General features: G+C 42.6%; 1 protein-coding gene across 2 annotated transcripts in view; it reads right to left on the reverse strand.

Moving 5' to 3' along the window:
• Nucleotides 1–18,596, reverse strand: part of DTNBP1 (dystrobrevin binding protein 1) — a 99,778-nt gene that overhangs the window by 39,580 nt on the left and 41,602 nt on the right. For both annotated transcript variants that reach the window (XM_018038770.1, XM_018038771.1), the window contains one exon: nucleotides 7,916–7,938. In XM_018038770.1, coding sequence (XP_017894259.1) covers nucleotides 7,916–7,938 — 23 coding nt within the window. The remainder of the gene's footprint in view (nucleotides 1–7,915; nucleotides 7,939–18,596) is intronic.

Raw genomic sequence — 18,596 nt, forward strand, 5'->3', positions numbered from 1 at the left:
CTGCAGCCTCTTTTCTCCCCCCTTTCACACAAAGGCACTCAAGTTTCTCAGAAATCAATAAACCCTCCTCCCCTCCAGCCTCTCCTCTCTTTTCTCCTCTAAGCCTGTGATTTCGAAAGCCCCGCTCTACTCCCCCATTCACTCAAATGTTTAGTCAGTACCAACGTGCCAGGCACCCGGGTCACACGGGGAATGCGACAGAACCTCCCCCTGGCCCCCTGTCCTCCGCCAGCTGGGTTCTCCTCCCAGCCCACACGGGAACCTCCGTGCTGCTGAAATCGCTCCCAGGACCGTCACCAGTGAACTTTAGTTGACAGACCACATGCCCCTTCTCAGACCATCTTCCCTTCTGTCCTCTCTGTAACAACGTGGCACTGCTTGGCGCTCCCTGAGACACGCCCCGAGACACGCATCCCCACCTCTGCAGCTGACTGGACCCCGCCCCCGACGAGGGGAGCTAGCTCTCTTCTTAAGCCCGTCAGGTGAATTCTAGCGCTTCCTAGACTTCTACCCCCCTCTCCTTTGTTTTCCTCTGCCTGGTCTCACCGAGCAACTGCACCCAGACCCAAGGCTCCCCACCCCCACCCGGGTCAGGCTGCTCCCAATTCCAGCTCACGTCTCTCTCCTGACGTCCAGCAACCCACTGGACACTTCCATCTGTAATGACATCTCAGATTTAATATGCTCAAGACTGAATTCACTCAGCAAGAATAAAATATTTATGAGTAAACTTAACAAAAGAAGTGAGACTTTGCACATTGAAAATAACAGAACACAGCTCAGGAAAATCAAAGCTACAAACATATGAAGATGCATCCATGTTCATGGATTGGAAGACACAATATTATGAAGAGAGTGATTCTCCCCTAACTGAACTAGAAATTCAAAACAATCCCTATCAAAATCCCAGCAGGCTGCTTTTTTTTTTTTTCCCCCTTTGGTAGAAACAGACAAAATGATCCTAAAATTTATACAGAAATGCAAAGGACCTAAAATAGCCAAAATGATTTTGTAAAAGAACAAAGTTTGAAGTTTTATACTTCTCGATTTCAAAACTTATTACAAAAGCTACAATAATTCAGGCAGTGTGGTACTGACAATAAGGAACAAAACTGAAAGTCCAGAAATACACTCTTCTTTACATTTATGGCCACTGGTTTCCTGCGACAGTGCCAAAGCAGTTCAATGGAATGGGAGGAAAAATCTTTTCAAAAAATAGTTCAGAGACAATTGGATATATGTGAAAAACAAAAGCAAAAAAAAACTTGGACTTTTACATTACACAGACACAAAAACTGACCCAAAACGGATCACAGAGCTAGACACAAGAGTCAAGGATATCAAGTGTTAACAAGGGTGAGGAGAAACCACAACCCCTAGACAGCTGGTGGGAATGTAACTGGTACCACCGCTGCAGAGAACAGCTTGGCAGTTTCTTAAAAAGTATAACCTTATCATAGGGCTTCCCTGGTGGATAAGACAGTAAAGAATCTGCTTGCAGTGCAAGAGACCTGGGTTCCATCCCTGGATTGGGAAGATCCCCTGGAGGAGGGCATGGCAACCCACTCCAGTATTCTTGCCTGGAAAATCCCCATGGACAGAGGAGCCTGGCAGGCTACACACCATGGGGTCACAAAGAATCTGACATGACTGAGCAACTAACACACACAACACAACCATATCATATGATCCAGAAACTCCAGTCTTAGTTATATATCCAAGAAAAATGAAAAGATACGTCTACACACAGACTTGCATATGAAAGTCTATAGCAGCACTATTCACAACAGTTCCAAACTGGAGACAATCCAAATGTCCATAAACCAGTGAAAGGATAAACGAACTGCAATAAATTCATACAATGGGACATTAACTCAGCAATAAAAAGAACTGTCTACTGATATATGGCACAACATGGATGAACTCCAAAAATTTAACATGACTAAAAGAATCCAGAAGCAAAAATACAACACATCGCATGACTGCATTCGTATGAAAGGTCCAGAAAAGGAAAGTCTATGGAGATAGAAACTGATTAATGACTGCCTGGGGCTGGGAACACAAAAGGGTACTGAATGCAGAGAGGCAGAAAGGAACGGTTACGGGTGATGAAAATGTTCTAAAACTGTATTCTGATGATGGCTGCACAATTCTATAAATTTACTAAGATTCACTGAATCGTACACTTAAAAATGAATGAAATTTGTGATATGAAAGTCAAATCTCAATAAAACATTTTAAAAAGCATTTCTCTATCAGATATCAAACTGCACTTTTGTGGGGTTACTGGGAACTTGCTTGCATTAATAAACTGATTAATTATTATTATTAATCAACTGATGCTGTACCTCTTCCTCCCAAACCAACAGAATCCACTATGATTCCCTCCCAAATCTGCTCTTCTGCCCGTATTACATTTCCTGGTAAAAGAAAAATCCACCCACATGTCCTAGCCAGAATTCCAGTCATCCTAGACTTCTCACAAGAGTGATGAAATTCTTGATTCTTGAATCTGGGCCTTTCTCTCCATTCTACCACTGCCTTCATTCAAGTAGATGTAGCAGTTTCTCAACGAACCCTTCTTGCTCTAGACTGCTCTTTTCCAATCTGTCTTCAGAAAACCTATGATCCCAGAAAACCTGCTCTATAATGCAGACTGCCTCTTGCTACCCTAAATTGAAACTTCTGGTTCTCCCATCCCTACCTCGTCTCTCTCAGCTACAAGAGTGATTGCTGAGCAGTCTTGCCATGAACAAAAGTGTTTAACATGCACCCCCAAATATGTATATTTATGTACAGGGAGGCCTGGCGTGCTGCGATTCATGGGGTTGCAGAGAGTTGGACACGACTGAGCGACTGAACTGAACTAACGTATACATCAATACCTATCCTTGTTTCTTACAGAATATGCACAAAAATTGAATTATAAAAGGATGACATAAAAAAAGAAACAGGGGTTCCAGTTTTCTTCTCCACTGACATTACTCTGCATACTCATGGGCCTCTTTGGAGACCACTAGTCCAAAGGAAAAAGCCAAAGCTCCTCTGCGTGACATACGAGCTGTGTGGCATGTATGCCCTGCCCACGTCTCAACTTCACCGCTCACTACTGTACCCACGCACCAGATGCTTCAGCACTAACTAACTGCAGTCTCCTCATTGAACAAGAAGTTAAATTTTAACTTGTGCTCTTGAAATAAGCTAAACGTCCCAGCATCTTTGCAGTTGTTCTTTCCTCTTCCTGGAATGTCCTTATTATCGGTTTCTGCCAGCTCAGCATTCGAGTGCCTCTCTCTAAAAGACTGATTACTCCCACCATGGTGTGCTTATTTCTATTTTAATATTTTTGTCATTGTATTAGAATCATATATTTGCCTTTCTATCCTAGAAGCTTTGCCACGGTGCTTTAGCCCCTTGAGGACAGAGGACAGCGGTGTTACCCAACCTGGGTCTCCACTGCCTAAATATTGCCAAATGGCAGCAGAAGAGTTTTGCCTTACGTGTTAAGCTAACTCTTGAATTAACCCAACATGTTCTACCCAAGTTCTCCATCTATCTGTCACATCTAAATTCATGACCTGCTGTGGCTACTGAGCCACTGGTATGGATAATTCATATCTGAGTCACCCAAATAAGCACGACTCCTAATGGCCTCAGAATTCCCCAAGTCAGATGACATCGTCATTTTATGCCTTTTTTTTCACTCAAATTTAGCCATGATCATCACTGGGAACTGCTCTATCTCAACGATGTCAAACTGAAATTCTTTATTTGACCACAAGAAGCGTGGTCAACCATATACTCAACTATCCAAGTGTTTCCCATCTTTAAGGGGAACACCATCCCTGGTACCTCGTATCTTGCTCATTTGACTGGTCTCTTCCGGCCTCTCCTTTCTGGCCTGAATTCCATCGCCAATCATTTTAGTCATGATCTCATTAGCACCCAAGATTACCGTGCTCTGCTGACCCACCGTATATGCTCTTTAATTCCCAGCTTTGTGTTAAGCAAAGCATTATTTGTTTTGGTTTATATTTCTACTTCTGAGCCTAGCCTTGCAAGTTCAGACAGTCTTTCCTTCCACAGATTTTTTCCCCTATGACCTGCCATCCTTTCCTTCTCTAAAGTCTCAGAAAAAGAGATATCCTTGGATCCTCTCCAAGGACAACCTATCTGGGTATTTTTTCTCCATCTTCTCTAGATCTTAATCAAGTCCTTAACATCTTCAACTTCACCTTCTTCCCTGACCTTGACCCTGATTCGATCTCAAGTGACCTTTTCATTTCTTTCCTAAATGCCTCACGTGCTTCTGATTTGCACTCTGGAGTCTCCCTTCACCACTTATCTATTCACTGTCAACTCCAGTGGGATTTCCCCATTCTGCTCAACCTCCCTACGTTACTTCTAGCACTGATGACCACTTCTCCTTTAAGCCTTCTCCTCTCTGGACCTTCCTGTCACAGAGCTGTCTTGGACAGTTTTGATGAGTGCTCTGGCCCTGTACCCTTCATTGGCTTTACTGCAATGGCACCCCACTCCAGTACTCTTGCCTGGAAAATCCCATGTACGGAGGAGCCTGGTGGGCTGCAGTCCATGGGGTCACTAAGAGTCGGACACGACTGAGCGACTTCACTTTCACTGGCCCTGTATCCTTGATTGGCTTTGCTTCCCAGGACAAAGCCTTAAGTGGGATCACACTCCCTCAGGCTGGTCTTAGCCACCTCGCCCCACATTCTCTGGTGACCCACTCACTGTGACAGTGATAACCACTACATCCTGACATGTTTTCACACTGTCAGTCACATTTCTGACATGGCTGGGCAGTGCTATAGTAAAGAGGAGATTACAGTAGATGTCCTCTTATACAACACAACTAGATCCCATGCTGCTCATCTAATTTTTAATAAAGCAGTTAACATAGGCAATCATTAAAAACACACACACATGCAAGTGCTTCCCTGGTGGGCCGGGGGGCGTCAGTTCAGTCCCTGGTCTGGGAAAACCCCACAGGCTGTGGGGCAACTGCTGAGCCCAAGCATCCTAGAGCCGAAGCTCTGCACCCAGAGAAACTGCCGCAATGAGAAGCCCGCGCACGATGACTGGACGGCAGCCTCACTCGCTGCCCCTGCAGACAGCCTGGGCACGGCAGTGACGACCCAGAGCAGCCAAAGCGGAGGCTTTTTAAAAACACAGATACAGACACTTTAACTTAGAATATAACCATACTTTTCTCCTGAGTTCTTTGAGTATAGGTCCACTGGTTGAAAAAAATCCTCGTATAAGCCACCTATTCAGCACTGGATAACATTTCCAGCCTATTTTTAAAAGCAGAACGGGAATTTAAGATGTGAAAAACAATTTGTGTATGGACTCTTTAAGAATTTTTATTATTTTCCCCCAAGTCTTTTCTAATTTCTAATTTAACATTTTACAGTAATTTTTTAAAAAGCTATTTACCTGTATTAGGTCTTCCAAAGCAGGCAACTTAATTTTCTTAAAAACAGCCTCCTTAAAACGGAGGTTTCATCACTTTATCTGGTATTTAATTAAACTGCATATTAAATGCTGATATTTAATTAAACTGCATATTAAATCCTGGAGAAGGTATGGAGAAAAGATCCCCACTGTTGGTGGGAATGTAAATTGGTATAACCACTAGGTCCTTAAAAAAATAAAATAGAACTACTATATGATCCAGCAATCCCATTCCTGGGCATATATCTGGAGAAAACTAATGTAAAAATATACATGCACCCCAATTTATTTACCCTACATGTAGTTATAATAATGGGGTTCCTTCTCACTGAAAATTAAAAAATTAAGACTTTAAAGATCTTACCCTTTTCATATTGTATAATATTCAAGTGACTAACACTAAAGAGTTTAAAGAAAGGCAATATTGGGGAGAAAAGAAAAGACCTTCCTGCTGCCAATATTAAAAAAACAAAACAAATAATGAACTGTTTCAATAATACTGTAGAGATTTGCTAGATATATCTCAAGTGCAAGATAAAGATGAACCCATTAATCTCAATGGAGTACAGAAGGAAGAATCCAGAACTCGGTGGATCACACTGATCTATGTTACTAACCTTGAGGGTTACTAATTTTGCCCCAAAAAGTTAGTCCTTCCCCAACTTAGCAAAAAGCTTCTAAATATAACTACAACTTGAATAAAACAGTTGGAGGAAGCGATGCTTTCTGTTTTCCTGAAATGTAAAAAGGAAAAACAAAGGCAAAAGCAATGTTCAAAAAATAACAAGTTATTATATCTTTGAATGAATTCTCTTCTCCAGTAATGTCTTGGAAGAATAATTATATTTTTTTATTGTAAGCTACACATGCTTTTGAAGTATTAGCAAAATATTCAAGAGGAAAGAATTTTTAATGAATATTAGTTCTTTAAAAAACTAGATATGATACAATAATCCATTTAGGGTTTGTTCTAACTGAGAGCTTTAACTGGCCTGTGGGTGGGTTGGATGTGCTGTTCAATGCTGTACATAATTAGGGATATATGTAAAAACAAGATATTTCTGCATGAATTGAATTATTCTATCAGGTATACACAACACTGTCTATCCTCTTGCAAACTGCTGGTCTCTTTTTCTGGAATGCTGTCATACAAAATGGAAAAAAAAAAGCCTCAGTACTGAGATGCAAGCAAAGTTGACATGTTGCATAATCTGGCTCTCTGCCTGTCTTTTAATATTAACTTGATTTTTTTTTCTTCCCCCAATACAGTATAAGAAGATGCTAGTAGACTAAAAGAAAGGAGGAGAGAGAAAATAACACTTTATGGGGATTTCAAATCTTATTTTAAACCAGTGATGAAAAATACTGTACATGAGTGTGGTTCACAAATTGATTAAGAATAATGATAACCATGATAATACATCAGATCATGATCATTTAACATGGCCCTCAACAAACTGGTGAACTAAATAATTCACTATAACTGCAGCCAAACAGAAACCCAGCCAAGTCAAGATGGTTTAATAACAGATGTAGCAGGAATAAGCCTTTATACCTTTTATCTCAAGTATTAGTTGTTTTCTCTGAAACATCCAAACAGATCACAGAGATAAACAATTCAACTGTAAATAATGTTCTGGAAAATCTTTAACCAGTAACTCAAAAAGTCAATACTAGTTTATAAATGAAACATAATAAACAACAATTCAGAGTCTTCTCAGTTACTGAAATTCTCTGAGAATAGAAATTTCACTACTCAACCTCTAAAGCGTAATTGAAAAGTGGCAAGCTGGAAGGGCTTTGAGCTTCTGAAAGTCTGTGGTTTTCCCTATTTTTCATGAGTGTTTCCAAGAGTCAGCACGACCAAGAATTATTTCTCACACTCACTTGCAAAAGTTCCCTAGAATTAAAAAGCAATGCTAGGCACTTTTAGTGTCTCAGAATATAGCTCAGCAAAGCTTACGATTTTACAGATAAGCTTGAAAAAGGTAAAGAGACTTATCCAAAGTTACAAGACGGTGGCTGAGCAGGACCAGCACTGAAAACCTTGCAGGCAGTTCAGGGGACTCTGGGTTGCCTGCAGGCCACCTCTATCACCATCATCTCTCCGTGAGGCCCAGACTCTCTCTACGCAACAGAAACCAGAATCTTCTCCAATTATGATTCGCAACAACCTCTAAGTCCGCATTATGTCATCCTAACATACTATTTATGATGCCATTAGCAGAAAATCTCACTTGGTACATGTGTTACAGCTGATATCAAAACCACCGTGATTAAATAAATTGACAAAAACGGTATTAAGCAAACTTGCATTTTCTGACGTAAACTGTCTGATTTAAAGAAAAAGGAATGCATTCTTTCATTATCATCAAGAGAAAACATCTGACATCAATTAACTCTCATCTACTTTAAAGTGAAGAATTAAACACAAAATTACCTTTGAAGGTTTCAAGTTCCTTCCTGTAGGAAAAACAAAGAAAACATACATTTATTAATCTACTCCCAATGGAAACTGCTCTTAGATTATAATAAAATATTAAGTACTTTAATTGCTGAGAGTGGTATTTCTGGATGTTCACATGGAGTCCATTACTCTTTGAAATTACCAATACAATTAGCCTAAAGCTACTATTCTCAGTTTTTCTGCTATTACTCTACTAATGGTTCAAAAAAGTTCTACCAAAATTTAAACTATTAAAACACTGAAACACTTAAACAAAACAAAAAAACAGCAGAGTATTTTAATGCCAGCCATGAACCATCTAATATATTTAACTACCAGTTTATAAAAGCAACTTACTTTTCCTTTCATGGATAAATAATAGATTTTTAAAAAATCTTTAATTAAAAATCATTCAAAAGAGGAGCAGTTATTTCCTTTTCTAAATGAAAGGGGAAATCATATATCAAAGGGTTGAAGTCCACAGACCATCCTGTCACAAAAGGGCCAAGCCTCCAGGAAACACTCTGGTGTGTGATTTCGTGTCACTTAGGAATGCTGAAACACAAAGTCTCCTGGGGAGATGTACAGCCACGGAAGATAGATGAACAGTTGTAAAACATTTTTGACAAAGAAGTCAAAAGCAAGTTTTTTTCAGGTTTTCCTTAATAATTTTATGATTATATTTTTCTCACTATCAGTACTAATTAAAAGTAATTTTGAGGAGGCAAATTTATTTGTAAAGGCTTATCCCACTTAAAACATGAGATGTTTGTCTTTTATTTGCAAAATCTAGAGCTATTCTGGATTCTCAAATCAGAATTCCTCATTGCTAATTACAATACCGCTCATGTTCCGAAACAGTTGACTACCATGAACAGCTGGCCAGGAAGGACTGGCAAGCTGCCCGCTGAAAAGCCAGTGTTCTTGAAACAGCCGAGTGGAGGTTCTTAAATCACGTGGTCATATCACTCCTTTTTTTTTTTTCCCCTAAAAATACTAACTCATGATAACATTACTCCAGCGCCAGAGTTCATTAACTAAGGAGTAAAAAAGTTACTTTCAATCCTGTCTTTAATAAGGGTGCAATCATCTCCCTTTGGCCAATAGCCCAGCTTCATTCTTAAAAGATTAGGTAGAAAGTAAACCTGCCTGAAACCTATTTTACATTCCAGTACTTTGGCCACCTCATGAGAAGAGTTGACTCATTGGAAAAGACTCTGATGCTGGGAGGGATTGGGGGCAGGAGGAGAAGGGGATGACCGAGGATGAGATGGCTGGATGGCATCACTGACTCAATGGACGCGAGTCTGAGTGAACTCCGGGAGATGGTGATGGACAGGGAGGCCTGGCGTGCTGCGATTCATGGGGTCGCCAAGAGTCGGACACGACTGAGCGACTGAACTGAACTGAATGAGATGAAGATGCCTGGAGAAGGAAGTGGCAACCCACTGCAATATTCTTCCCTGGGAAACCCCACGGACAGAGGAGTTTGGCAGGCTACAGTTCATGGGGTCGCAAAAGAGTCAGATGTGACTTAGCAACTGAACAACAACAAATGGGATGAATGCTGAAAAGGCCGAAGAGAAAGGCAGCACGTGCCGAAGACAGCATCCTGAGGGGGCACCTTCACGTATCCCTCCAGATGCCCTTGTGTGAGCCACTCCCCATGGCCACCAAGGGGTGGACAGGATGACAGAACACCTGGCTCAGTATTCTTATTTTTTTTTAAATATTTATTTGCCTGTGCCAATCTTAGTTGCAGCATGGGAACGCTTAGAAGTGGCCTGTGGAATCTAGTTCCCTGACCAGGGATCGAACCTGGGCTCCCTGCATTAGAAATGCCGAGGCTTAGCCACTGGACCACCAGGGAAGTCCCTCAGTTCAGTATTCTGAACACTAATTCTCTCTTCTCTGATTACAGTCTTCAGAGAGCCTCTGCTTTCCTTCTTTTGGAACACGAAGCAGTGAAATTTCAAAAAGGCACCTCCTGTTTTAAAAAAAGGTGAAACTGGGAAGAATGATTTCACAGACACTGCTCTTCCCTACTGCTACCCCAAATAACAACCATGGAGCCAAGAATCCAGTGTCTGTGTTAGTAATGAGTCAGTGAAGTGAAAGTCGCTCAGTCGCGTCTGACTCTTTGTGACCCCATGGACTACACAGTCCATGGAATTCTCCAGGCCAGAATACTGGAGTGGGTAGCCTTTCCCTTCGCCAGGGGATCTTTGCAACCCAAGGATCGAACCCAGGTCTCCCTCATTGCAGGCAGATTCTTTACCAGCTGAGCCACAAGGGAAGCCCAGTAATGAGTCATTGCCCTAAGAGCTTTCATTGGAGTTACTGTGCCCACCTTCCAACCTGCTGGCTGCCTCATCAAAACAATGGGAAGTTGCTATGAGAAAAGAGTAAAGGTGAGCAGGGTGCCTCTTTCTAGGCCCTTATTTGCAGAATATCCTGACCCATGGCAATTCAAGAAACTTCCAAGTGACTTTCTTTTAGAAAGTAAGAGAGTCCTGTACCCTATTCCTTAATCAAGGACAGTGGAGGTTGGGGTGGTACAGGTGACTGTGGTTTAAGGTAAAGATCACTATGACGAAAGAATTTTATAAGTTTAAAGACTGATAAAGAAAAGCAAGAAGTGTTGTAATTTTTAGGGCAGACTCCATAATGCCAGAGGCAACAGCATCCAGCAATACAGAAGGTATAAGAGAAGGGAGGGAAGGCAGTCAGGGTCAAAGTGAAGGTGTGGAAGCTGAATGGTGCAGGTTATCTTCAGGAAAGAGCAAGCCCATCAGGACAGCAGGCTGAATGAAGAGAAAGTAGTGGGAGACAAGGTTGAAGAGGCAGAGGCTTCTGAGTGCCAGGCTGAAAGGATCTGCTTTTATTTTTAGCAGGAGAATATCACGAGCAAAGCCATGCTTCAGGAAGAATGTTCTAGCTGTGACGGATAGACGTACTGACAGCGGGGAGAATGAAGCAGGAGTTTGAAGAAGATCTAACTAGTGCCTGGAAAGAGCAAGTGCAGTGGCACCAGCAACAAAGCGTGCTCAGTCATATTCAGCTCCTTTGCGACCCCATGAACTGCAGCCCACCAGGCTCCTCGGTCCATGGGATTCTCCATGCAAGAATACTGGAGTGGGTTGCCATTTCCTCCTCCAGGGCAATGAAGGGAGGGGGTCCAATTCGAAAACGCTGGGGAGAAGAGTCAACAGACCATGGCAGTTGACCCCTGGGGAGAAGTACATATAACCATGAGGGTTCCTGTCTGCATCACTGGAAGCAAAGGGAATTCATCAGCAGAAAACAGGAAGAGGAACAGATTTTGGAGGGCAATGTGTGAGTTCCATTTGGAACATACGAAATAATCTGGGAGGTTGGAACCTAAGGCTGGCGATGTTGAGCCATGACTCCCAACCCCTGTAACCCACTCAAGGACTTAGTTCCCCCACTTCCCACTCAGTCCTGAACCCACTCCAGCTTGGCTTCCAGACCCCAGCTCTGCACAGCGAGACCACCGACAACCACCCTGCTGCCAAAGGCGATGTTCGCTCTCACTTTTCATCCGAATCCCTCAGCAGCAATTGACTCCGCTGGCGATTTCTTGAGAGCATTTTCTCGAGTTTTCCTCCTCCTCTTCCAGTTCCTTCTGCTACTTCCCTGCCCCCTCCAGACCACAAGACGCCAGAGCTCTGCCAGTTTAATCCTGGCCCCCTTCTTAACTTACTTGCTCTCACAAGGCAATTCATCCAGCTCCATGCCCTTAAATGCCATCCACAGGCTCTCGATTTGTACTTCCTGTCTTTATCTCTTCTTGGAGCTCTAGACTCATATGCAACTGCCCATCTGATACCGCTCGGAAGTGAAGCAGGTGTCCCAGCAACACTTGCAAAACAGCCTGTTCTTCCCAGTCTCCCTCACCTCACTCAGGCCGTCACCACTCCTCAAGCTTTGGTAGATCCATCTCCCTCCTTCGCCACATCCAATCCATCAATACAACCTGTTAACTCTATCTCAAAACATGTCCCGAATCCATCCATTTCTGTCCATCACTACTGCTGTCATGATGATAAATGTCACGCCTTGGATAAATACTCATTTTCTTGTACTGAATGTAACCTCTGAGTTTGATCATTCACTCAACAACAACAACAAAATGTATTGTGCCTTAGACACTAGCAATAGTGTTAGCAATAGCAGTAGGAATAATGCTAGGGTTGAGCTATATACGCTCCACAACCTCAAGGAAATTTAGTGAGGGATACAGAAGTAAAGCAACAGTCAGAAACTGGTGTCATAGATAGCACTCTGCTAATGCCAGCCATGCTGAGGATTCTCTAGGAATACAGAGGAGGGGATGACTCACACACCAAGGACCAAGAGGAAAGGCTTCCTGGAGAAGCCAGGGCTGAACTGAGTCTTGAGGGAAAGTGTAAGTGAGGAGGACAGGTAACACTGATGAGAACACCGCAGACACTTTGCTCTTGACCATTAATGTCACCTTCTCGGCTCACCCAAGTGAAAAGGCACAGGTGAGCAGGAGTTTTAAGTTCTGGTCACTCTCCAAACTCTATCAGAAATGGTTAATGGTAATAACCAATATAAAACAGTATCCAAGTTAGTCTTTTCCATGAAGACATCCATCACACCCACATGGCCGTCTCCTCTCATCTCACCTCCTACGGGACTCACGTCCGTCAGTGCAATAACACCTCCTACACTGCCTTGTAACACCATGATTTCCATACAGGTGTCATCCCTATGGGGCTTCCCAGTTGGCATTAGTGGTAAAGAACCCACTGCCAATGCAGGAAACGTAAGAGATGCAGGTTCGATCCCTGGGGCGGGAAGATCCCCTGGAGGAGGGCATGGCAACCCACTCCAGTATTCTTGCCTGGAGAATCCCATGGACAGAGGAGCCTGGCAGGTTATAGAACATAGGGTCGCCAAGAGTCAGACACAACGGAAGTGACTTAGCACACACGCCATCTCTGCAATCACACTGCCGAAATCCTGCAGTGCAAAGGTGATGCGTCATCTGCCCTGACCACACGTGTGCACAGGGTCACACATGACACACACTCAGCAGGCCAGGTTACCAAGGACTCTGGCTGCAGAAGGACTAAACACACCTCTTCTTAAAAGAAGCCCTTATTCTAACTAGGGAGGATTTTACTCTATCAAAAAATAAAAGCTTGGCCATGCAGTAATTCATCTGATATGATAACAACTTGTTTGCCTTTTGCAATTTCAAAACTCTGAGTCTCTTCGTTTCCAAAGTTTAATAATATTTTCAGAAGATCAATTAAGTAGGAAGAATTGAAATACCTCCTTTTAGGTTTTTACTATATTTTAAATTTTACTCAGTTCAGCAAATCCTATCACAAAATTTAGCATGACAAACCCTGAAACTAAAACATTCAACAAATAACACTAGACTCAAAATCTAATAATATTTCCAAAGGGTGAAGCTGCTATTTTATCATTTTATCCACAGGGGTTGAGTTATGAGGGCAGAATAAAAACAAAAAAAAAGCATCATATTAACAAATAAATCCATGGAATGTTGCAAGAAGTATATTAAATCTGTGCATGTATAGAAGTCAACTAAATCAGACCCACAGATGCACACTTAACAGATTGGAGCCCTGGATAAATGTCTCCATAAACACAATCATCTCAGAGATGGAAGGATACTTTCTTTAAACACTAAACTGCTTCCCCAGGACAAACCCATGTTAAAAACCTAACACAATGATTCTAGATGGCAAAATACCATTCAAAATGTAAGGTGCAAGATCAACTCTTTTTTTCCACATCTGAAAATATTTAGGGGCATTTTTTTTTATTGACCAGCAATACTTTTTGCATTAAACACAGTAGAAGAGTGTCCCTTTGTTATGACTGATGCCTGGGAAAGATCTTAAAGATTTCTCTCCTGAAAGACCAGCTACTATCCACTCTTATCTAATCTTTTGTAATCTTTTAAGCATTCTGTAGTCCTGAAGATGTATACCCTTCCTGGCTTGGTAAGTTTGTGGCTGAGAAGTTGGATAAAGTTCTTGGGCTTCCCTTGTCGCTCAGATGGTAAAGAATCTGCCCACAATGCAGGAGATCTGGGTTCGATCCCTGTGTTGGGAAGATCCCCGGAGAAGGAAAAGGCTACCCACTCGAGTATTCTGGCCTGGAGAATTGTCCATGGGGTCACAAAGAGTTAGACACGACTGAGAGACTTTTACTCTCAAGGGCGAGAAGACCTGGCCCAAGTGCTTGAGGTAATTTTCTCAAAACTTTTAGAAGCCCTGTTGTCATCTGCTCCTTACACAGATCCTGCGGAGGGGGTACGTTACAGAATAAGACATCTTTATTACGCAGAATGAGAGGAAGCAACAACCAATAACAGAACCCAAGAGAATAACCAAACTACAGCATCTACAATGGCAGTAGAGAAGAAAACTTAGGATGCCAGTGTTAAAGACAGCTTCAAGAGGCCAGGAAAATAAGGACTGATTTGTCAATGGGCATAGTTACCTAAAGAGTTAAGAAGAGAAATACAGGTTAAATATTTAAAGTGCATCATGGATTTGATCTCCAGAGAAGTCTTAATATGACACAACCTGTAGACCATCTTTCTCTGGCAACCTCAGTTGAACTTTGGTGTGTCATGCATCTTGTCCATTCACAAGCAACCTGTTAGAATGATCGACCTTGTTGACTACTAGCTATTTTTGTAGTTCTAGAAACATTCTTGCTGGGATATGGTTAATTTATTTGGAAACAGCTTGATCTCTTTGATGCTTGCTTTTATGATTAGTTAAGCAGGTCTGGAACGGGGCTCAGTCAAGGGCTAACTGTTGAAGGAAGCTTTCACGAGGAATTTCCCCAGGAATTCTCAGTCTCTGGCTGATGGGCACTGCTAACTAATCCTACTGGGTGTTGGTCCCCTCCTCCTGCACCTCCCTGGGTCGTTTGCTCATGTGAATGACCGGTCCCCTGCTGAACTTTCCGGGGAGCCCTCTGCAGATTCTCAGTATTCCTGCTCTCTGGTTCTGAGCCCTGTAAACTCCAGCAGTCTTGGGATTCCAGACACTCAGCTCCACTCTTCAACTCAGAGGGTCTGCCAGACTCTACCTGGTTTTCCTTCCTGCACGCAGCCTGGAAACTCCTGGCAGAATGCTGGAGCCACCACCGGGCTTGTCTCCTACTGATCAAGGATCACTTCTCTCTGCCCAATGTAAAGTGTCCCAATGAGTGTTATTTCACTTATTGCGTCTGGTTTTTGGCTGGGTCAGGGGGAGAGTCAGTCTGGTTCCATGCTCTTCCACCTGGGGAGGACCCTTTACATAAAAGCACTGCCTGAGGGGACACTCTGCTCATCTATTTCCCATGCAGCACCCAAACCACCCTCCACACAGAACCTCAGGGGCTAGTTAGTTACTGCCTTCCTGCCCGTCTCCACCAGACCTCCTCTTCTGGTTCCAGAGTCACCTTCACCTTGGAGAATGCCACTGGTTCCTCCTTGTCCTATTCTCAGCAAAGCCAGGCCTGTGGCAAGTCTGCCCAGCACAATCCTCTCAACTCTCTGAAATGGAAGAACAGGAATACCCATGATCATGACCTGTCCAGTGGACAGTCATTTCTTGACGCTCAGGAGTTTGGTGGGTTATTCTCTAGAATTTAAGCTGGTCAAATACTACTAAAGACATGCCATTAACATCTCAAATCTATCATTCTTTGCCTTAAAGATTTTTCTAAACTTAGTCTGCGTAATTTCAGATGTGCAGATGACACCACCCGTATGGCAGAAAGCAAAGAGGAACTAAAGAGCCTCTTTTCTAAACTTAGTCTACATAACCTCAGATATGCAGATGACACCACCGTTATGGCAGAAAGTGAAGAGGAACTAAAGAGCCTCTTGAAAAAAATAAAATAAAAAAATAAATAAAGAGCCTCTTGAGGAAAGTGAAAGAGGAAAGTGAAAAAGCTGGCTTAAAACTCAACATTCAAAAAACTAAGATCATGGCATCCAGTCCCATCACTTCATGGCAAATAGATGGGGAAACAATGGAAACAGTGACAGACTTTATTTTCTTGGGCTCCAAAATCTCTGCAGATGATGACTGCAGCCATGAAATTAAAAGACACTTGTTCCTTGGAAGACAAGCTGACTAACCTATACAGCGTTTTAAAAAGCAGAGACATTACTTTGCTGACAATAGTCCAGCTAGTCAAAGCTATGGTTTTCTCAATAGTCATGTATGAATGTGAGAGCTCGATCATAAAGAAGGCTGAGCGCTGAAGAACTGATGCATTTAAACTGTGGTGTTAGAGAAGACTCTTGAGAGTTCCTTGGACTGAGGAGATCAAACCAGTCAATCCTAAAGGAAATAAACCCTGAATATTCATTGAAAGGACTGATGCTGAAGCTTCCATACTTTGGCCATTTGATGCCAAGAGCCAACTCATCGGAAAAAACCCTGGTGCTGGGGAAGATTGAAAGCAAGAGGAGAAGGGAATGACAGAAGATGAGAAGGTTGGATAGCATCACCAACTCAATGGACATGAGTTTGAGCAAGCTCCAGATGATGGTGAAGGACAGGGAAGCCTGGTGTGCTGCAGTCCATGGGGTTGCAAAGAGTCAGACAGGACTGAGGGACTAAAAAACAGCAGCAACAAAACTTAAGTCTACAGTCCACATCAACACAAAGAAGAGCATAGTTCCTTAGCTTTAGCTGTAATACATAAAGGAAAAGGAACAATGACTTTTTCAGAATATGCCTGGACGCTAAATCATATCAACCGAAGCCATGCCCCCCACTCACAAGAGACAGTTTATAAGGGATGACAATTAAGTTTCAAAGCCTAAATGAATTAGTGAAAAATGCTTCTAGAGTTCAGTATGCCCCACAGCAGATTTTAAGTCCAGTGGAAGGCTGTGTTAAAATTATGAGTCATTTATAATTAAGCTAACTTACTAAAATCACACTGTTCTTTAAGATGCAGCTATTTTCAGAGAAATTCTGACGGTATGCTACAAACTGAAGGGGAAAACAAAGGATCTAGAACTCTGGAAGTAAAAAGTATTTTAATTACCTCACTAGCTTATGTATGATTTTAATGTAATTATTATGAAAGAATCTCAACAATCATTCTAAGGAATATTATGGTGGTACTGAAAAGATCACAAACTTAGGGAGGTCTGAATTCTACCTTTCCATTTAGCGCCTCTTCTTCACTCTCCTAACCTTACCTGCTGCTACTCTGCAGGGGAGGGTGTCCACTCCATCCCCGTGCGCTTGCCTCCTTACTCAGGCCTCAGTCCTCATGTGTCCTCCAGGAAGGGCCCTCCCTCCCTACCGTTGTCATATAACCCTGCTTTATTTTCTTCAATACAATTGTCTGAAATTATCCTTTTTTAAAAATCATGTGCACATTTACCGTCTATTTCTCCCTACATCCGTGACTACAAATGCAAATGTTACTCGCTCAATCACGTCCAACTCTTTGAGACTCCATGGACTGTAGCTCACTAGGCTCCTCTGTCCACAGAATTCTCTAGGCAAGAATACTGGAGTGGGTAGCCATTCTCTTCTCCAGGAGATCGAACCCAGGTCTCCTGCATTACAGGCAGATTCTTTACCATCTGAGCCACCTGGGAAGTCAAATGCAAGCTTACTTCCACATCTCAAGTCCATTTCTGTCACTGCTAGCTTAGACAAACCCATGGAAATGGTCTTATGTTCTTTATTTTGGCTCATATAGTCAATATTAATGCTTCTTACTTGGTGAAAAATATATTTCCTATTGGTTATGAAAACCTACACAAGGCATCCAGCAGTTACACTTGTAATGGCTAGCTCGTCTTTTGAACCATCTGACGACCCAACTACTGCTGGTACCAGTACTTGTCTCTCCCTACAGCCATGGTTTATCCACTCTCTGATGTTTTACTACTGATCAAGGCAGTGTCTACTCCTGCCCATAAAAGCAATCAGTCATACTAATATCACTTTATATGCAGAAGAGTTATTACAAAAGCTATTTATGGGTATTTTCCCCCACAACTATACAGCCACTTATATGTCATGTTCATTAGACAATCAGCTAAAGTAGGATATCCTCCTTCCATGCAGAAACACTTAGGGCAATGCAGGCGGGTGCTCAGCCATATCCAACACCATGGACTGTAGCCCCCCAGGCTCCTCTGTCCATGGGATTCTCCAGGTGAGAACACCAGAGTGGTAGCCATTTCCTTCTCCAGGGGATCTTCCTAACCCAGGATTGAACCCACACTTCCTGCTGTGTCTCATGCACTGTGGGCAGATTCTTTACCACTGAGCCACCAGGGAAGTCCACTTAGGGTAAACCACCTATTCAAATGTTTTTCAAGGGTGGATGTACCCCAGGAGGGTTCTAAAGCTCTTTCCCTCTGCCCACACTGAGAATCTGCCATGTAACCCTCATAACTGTTGGGATGGGTCACGTTCCTCCTTTCACAGGGGGCGGGAATTTATCCTCTGTGCCAAGAATGCTTATCAAATACATGATGAAATATCATATATCCACTCTCAACTACAGATGCACTAACACCTGGGATGGATTCTGTTTGTTCCAATGCAACAGTCAGAAACGGACCTGGCCCTAACCTTGGCCCTTAGGCAGTTACATGAGTTCCTGT

The sequence above is a fragment of the Capra hircus genome, chromosome 23 (genome assembly GCF_001704415.2).
Source record: "Capra hircus breed San Clemente chromosome 23, ASM170441v1, whole genome shotgun sequence".
In the NCBI taxonomy this organism is placed as follows: Eukaryota; Metazoa; Chordata; class Mammalia; order Artiodactyla; family Bovidae; genus Capra; species Capra hircus.